The 6,079-nt window shown below is 51.9% G+C and overlaps 1 protein-coding gene across 1 annotated transcript; it reads right to left on the bottom strand.

The window, feature by feature from the left end:
• Positions 1-956: 956 nt before the first annotated feature.
• Positions 957-4,036, bottom strand: TLNRD1 (talin rod domain containing 1). Its single transcript, XM_071568004.1, has one exon. It carries the CDS (start codon positions 2,780-2,782, stop codon positions 1,715-1,717), a length of 1,068 nt encoding a protein of 355 aa, XP_071424105.1. The 5' UTR covers positions 2,783-4,036; the 3' UTR covers positions 957-1,714.
• Between the last annotated feature and the right edge of the window lie 2,043 nt (positions 4,037-6,079).

The raw sequence follows: 6,079 nt of genomic DNA on the forward strand, positions 1-6,079 counted from the left end.
TCCATACCCAAACCCCAAAGGTTTCCTTCTTCAAAGGAACGAATAGGACAGTACTTGTTGAGATTGAAGCCACGGTAACATTTGTAAGGTACATTCTCCAACAGCTTTCAACATTGTTCAATGTGCAGATCTTTAAAAAGTTATGCAATGGACCAGGGTAGTCAAACAAAATCTCCTTGCCTAAGACTCACTCTTCTATTTATCTCAGGCAACAGATCCCACAGGTCCACAAAGACCAGGCTGAAAAAATTCATCACTGCAACTAGGGCAGTATGCACTACAGTCCACTGTTAATTCCCAAGGAATTCACCTGGAGGTGGACTGGGCCTTGAAAGATAGCTATCTTTTCCTGTAATCTACAACATCAACCTCAATCTGCTTTGACACAAAACTCTACTGAGGAGCTACAACACAAACCTCTGAAGAATTAAAGGCCCTACTTTGGCAAACCTTCACAATCCCAAGCAGACACACAGAACATGCAGGGCCATCCAGCAGTGTAGTCTTTCATGGAATGATATGGAAAGTCAAAAACTGAACACATAAATAGCCCACAACATCAGCAAGAATTAGAACACAAAACTCAAAAGTTAACACAGCATGCTGATAAAGACAAACAAAGGCAGGCTGTGCCCTGATGCAGACACCACCAGTGCTCTGCAGAGCAATGCCAGTGCAGAGCGATCCCAATGCCAAGCAATCCCAGTGCATGTAGCACTGCCCAGCTGTCCACAGATACAACTGGAGGAGCTCTGTCAAGAGGCTCCTGAGGAGGAGGGGTAGTACTGGGGGAGGGACAGTACTTATGAAAATAAAAGAACTGAATTGAAGCTTGTATGCTGCTGTCTAGAACTCCAGTTACGTTTGTACCACCCATTCCCTGAGGAAAATGACATACAATGCAAACAGGCCTAGTTGTTCAATTATTCAAGTATTAAGAGATTCACAGAAAGGCATCTGAGAAACATAACATTTTAATAGATGAAATAAATACTCCAGTACATGCAAGATAAAAACTGACATTGGAAAAAAATTAAAAATCACTTTTGTTATAGTGTAATTTTGTTTGTTTGTTTAAACACTCACAGTAGCTTTTCCCCCAGTTTGGAAATCAACACATGGAAAACATAATCACAACCTCCAATCCTTCCACTCCTACACACCAAAAGCACTTCTAACCTAACACTTGATGCAAAATAAAAAAGTCATACAAAACAAAAACAAACAAAATAGTAGCTACATCCATCATCTATGTGTTGTTGGGTTTTTTCATTTTTTCAAATGAGAACTGAGGTAACCTTTTTCCTGCACAACTGAACAGTAAAATTTAGAAGGGAAATTTCGGAAGACAAGACAAGACAAACTTTAAAAACCGCACCCAGCGCGATTAAAGCTCTTTTTTTTTCTCCTTTAAGATACCCCCACCTCCCCAAATATAAAAACTTTGAAACAGTTATTACCATTTGTGTGAAGACCTTGTTGAATAAAGAAAAATTTATCTGCAGATACTTGCTTAACTTTAAAGTAAAATAAAAAGAAGCCAAAACTGGCTACCTTTATTAGTACATATAGTTTGAATAAGTTCTGCTTCTTCGCCACATGAAATCAAAGGATTGGGCTCATCCAAGCAAATTCTTTGGTATACAAAAAAAGGGTGAGGAGGTGGGATATTATTTTCCTTTAGCAATGACTGGGATCTAAATAGATGTGGGGGTTAATTCACAGAATTGGAGTTCACTGGCGGTAAAGTCCTGGGTGAAGATCTTTCTCTTAGTGCCTGAGATAGCAGATTGCAACCATCCGAGACGGCGCAAGCTGAGTTCCTCAACCTTTCCCTGTATTCACTCATTTTGGTGCTACTTTCAGGGTGTTGGGCTATATCCCTGAGGCATTGGGTCAGGAGCACACAAGCAGATACCACACTCATGGCTCCTCCTAGGATGGCAGTTTGCACAGCTTTGCCCTCTGGATTAATGGTGGCAGCTTTACCCAAAAACTGGGGCTCAGTGGCAAAGCCCACCAGAGCATAGACAGACTGCACCAAAGGTCCACTGAACAAGACGCACCGGTTCCTGGTCAGCTCACTGGGTGAGGTCTTGACCTCCTTGACACACGCCAAGAGGGCAGAGGCGCTGGTGCTCATACATTTGACACTGAGTTTGAATTGCTCCTTAGCAAATTTATCCTTGGATTTCTCACTGGCCAGCACACAGGCATCTGTCAAGAATTTCAAGTTCTTGGACATGTTCTGAGAAACCTCCAGCAGGAGCTGAGGGCTCATATCTGCCAAAGGGGTGGTCTTCAAGACCCCGCAGCCGTGCTCCACCTCATGCCTACATCGGGTCACTTTGTAGCGATCCACCAAGCCAGGCATAGCAGGCTGGGCTCCCGGAGTCTCCACTGCAGCCAGGTAGGCAGCGTGGGCAGAGCATTCGGTCAGGGAGACCACCAGCTCCCCCATCTCCATCAGGCTTTCCCCCACCTCCCCGAAGCGTCCCATGTTGAGCTGGCTCTGGACGTCATGGGTCAAGATGGAGAGTCCTTTGGTCCTGGCAATGATCGTGTCCCTGCACTTCTCAAAGGACTCACCGAAGACAGACAGACTCTCGGTGTTCACCGGCCTGGTCTCGCTCGACAGCAGAAGCAGATCGGCCACCAGTTGCATCTTGATCTTGCAGTGGTCGCAGATAGAGATGAGCTTCTTCCTCTGCAGGGAGCTGCTGCTGGGGATGCCGCCGCCGGAGACCTCGCTGCTGGACTTGCCGGAGCCACCGCTAGCCATAGCGCCGGGGGGGCACTCGCATGCCGCTCGCTACCCCGCTGCCGCCGCCTCCGCCGCCCGAGCAGTCCCGACAGAGCCCGGCAGGATCGCTCTGCCTTTTCCGCAACATCATTCCATTAATCGCCGGGAGGCAAGAAAAGGCTCTGGGCGCCGGGGCTGCCGCTGCTGCGGGGAGCGAGCTCGGCCGGGGCGCCCGCCCCGCTCCAGCCTCCGCTCCTACGGCGCTCCCGCGGCGGGGCGGCGCTCCCGTGGCGCCCACGGGCCCCGGTCGGGCATCCTTTAGTTACAAATATCTATTTTTCTCCTTTCCTTTTCGCACGCTGGCTCGTCTCCCTTCCACCGCGTCGTCCGTGCTCGCCGGCTGCGGGGATCCTGCGCGAAGTTCCCTTTAGCAGGCGGGAATACCTCGGGGACGCGCCGCCGCCGCGCGGAGTTGGGGCAGGGGCAGAGCCCTCCAAGTTGCTACCGCGCCCCCGGCGCCTCAGGTCGGGGAGCGCCCGCCGGGCGCAGCTCGCAGGGGCCGGAGGGGCGGCGGCTGCGCACCATGTGCCGCCCCCGGCGCCCGCCGCGGCCGCGGCTCGCAGGAAGCGCCGCTGAGGGTGTGGCCCGCCCGCCCCGCACGGCCCCGCCGCGCACCCGCGGGGAGCCGGGCCGGCAGCGCACAAGGGCACGGCGGGGAGCCGGCACACGGGGGACAGCGGTGGGAAGGGAAAAAAAAAAAAAAAGAAGAAAGAGGGGGGAAAAAAGCTCCACCGGATCCGGGTGCTGGGGCGGGCGGGCGGATCCGCTCCCCTTCCTTTGCCGCTGCCTCACTCCTTCCTGCCGCGATCATTCACGCGGCCGCTGCGCGCTCGGTCCCCGCCGTGGTCCATCCCCTGCGCCCCGGGCCCTCCGCGCCGATCCCGCCGTGGCCGCCGCACCAGCTCAGGCTCTCCCCGCGCACAGGGGTGGGGGCCGCGGGCTGCGGCCGCGGATGCTGCGACCCGCTCGGCCTTGCGCTCCTCCTGCCATCTTCCCTGGCTGAGCCGCCAACTCCCAGGGAGGAAAAAAAAAGAAAAAAAAAAGAAGAGGGAACGGAAATCTTCGTTTAAATTCCCTTTCTCAGGCTTTCAGACAAACTACTGGGAAGCGGTGGCTGCGACGGCGCTGCCGGCCAGACGCTGCACGGCTCTGGGGGAGCTCCCCCGCCCCGCTGCCTTTGCTGTAACCTCACTTGAGCCTATCGAAATCTTTTGTGCGGTGTCACCGCCCTTCGTTTAAATCCTGCCCTCCCCCCGCCGCCGCCCCGCGCCCGCCGCGCTCGCTCCTCCCAGGCGGGGGGGAACAGGGCGAGCCCCGCCCGCGGGCGCTGCCCTGGCCCCGCGCGATGGTTCGCGGGGGCTCGCTGAGCAAACAAACAGCCCGGGCTGCCGGAGGGAGAGGCCGGTGGGAGGAAGGCGAGAGGGAGCTGGAGAGCGGCCGCCGGCTGGGCGGTGGCGCGTCCTGCGCTCGGACATCGGAGATGCCGCGGGGGGAACGGAGGGGCCGACCCCGCCCGGCCCCTGCCGCGGGCAGCACGCCAGGTGAGTGCGATGCTCCGGTCGGAGCTCCCGTCCCTGTCCTCGGCCCGCAGGGCTGTCCCGGTCGCGGTGGAAGAAGCCGTTCCGTGTGTGAGCCGGGGCGGGTCGGAGCCGCTGTCACCGCCGTCCCGCCGCACTCACCCCGCAGGGCCCCCCGGGACGGCCCGGACTCGTGTGGGTGCTGTACACACGGGATGGGGTGTTGCTGCATCTTTATTTACCCAGAAGTAGTGCTCTCAGCACTGGCCTTGACCCAGTTTCTAAACCAATGAAGATGAATTTGGTCTGTTTCATTCCTCTTTCTGTCGTCGTTTTCCAGCACTGGTTACTATTTGTTACACTTTAGGAGGGAAAATGTAAACCTACTGACACTGCTGTGCACAGAAAGACTTTCTCTGGCCTGATTCCATTCTGCAGCACACCAAGAACTTTTTTAGATAATTCTTGTCAAAAGCAAGATGTTAATGCACAGTAAATCTGAGGTATTCAAGTAAATGCCATTAAACAATAATAAAATTACTAATTGGGCTAGAACAAGTTACGAGAAGATGGGTTTAATGCCGCCTGGGATGCTTCCAAAGGGAATGTATGGTTTGGTAAATGACAGTGATGAGAACGTGTACATCACACACATCAGATTCTGTCCTGTTTACGCAGCATCTCCATCTACATAATCCTGAATAATTAAATCCTTGTTGAAACCACATCTTAGTTCTTGTTTCATATTTTGCTCCTTTCAACCAGAATCCCCTTTTTAAGTTAGGCTCCTAATTCTAGGCATTTAGAATGGATTTAGCAGGCTACAAAAATCCTGAAATACATTTGCCCCAATTCACAGTTAACATCCTGTTACATTCATACTACTGCAGGATTATAAGTGACCTTGAAATAAATGGGAATTGGACCAAACTCTTCACTTGAAGTTGCAGGCTAGATCCAACAATGTCCTGGCACAAACAGAGCCCACCTAATGGATTCCATACATTTAAAGAGCTTCAGACAAGTTTTTTGGTACATATTCTCAGCCATTAGCTGGGGGACCCTTGGCCTTCTACTCGTAGAGCCGAACATGAGCAGGATGAACACAGATGTGAAAGTGCAGGGTTAAGAGGATGTACACTTTTGGGGGTGGGGGAAGCCCTTGCTGTAGAGCCAGGATTGAGGAAGAGGGCAGATAATGATCTATGGGTGTGTTGAAAATAGGGCAGTTCTCTGCCCATCCCTCCTCACAAAAACAGGGTGAGGGAAATTTGTTTCCTTGAGTCAGAGTATAGCAGTTGAAAGGAAGGTCATGATTTGTGCCTAAACAATTTTGGCTTTCTGCCAGCAACCTGTTTTCAAAAGTATAAATAGGAATGATTTCAGAGTACTCTGAAAAATAAAAATCAGAAGAAGTCAGCTAAACTATTTCAAAATATTTCCAGATACGTCCTTAAGTGAGGTGAGATAGTACGCAGCACAAGAAATGCCTCTCATAAATATTAACCTAGTTTATCTTTAATGAGGACTGACTACATTTAATTAGTTTGAAAGACTTCATTTTAGAGAACGTAGGTCTCACCCCTGGCTAGAACAGGTGTTACATGACCTAATAATCTTTTCCATTTTTAGATGGTGCCGCCTGCCATGATGATCATTGTGATTTGTGACGTTCCCCAAGGACAAAGCGGAATGATCCTTGGTTTGGACAGATCCTGCTTGGCTCCCTCACCAGCCTTCCTCCATAGAAACACAGTGA

This window comes from Pithys albifrons, chromosome 13, assembly GCF_047495875.1.
Source record: "Pithys albifrons albifrons isolate INPA30051 chromosome 13, PitAlb_v1, whole genome shotgun sequence".
Taxonomy (NCBI): domain Eukaryota; kingdom Metazoa; phylum Chordata; class Aves; order Passeriformes; family Thamnophilidae; genus Pithys; species Pithys albifrons.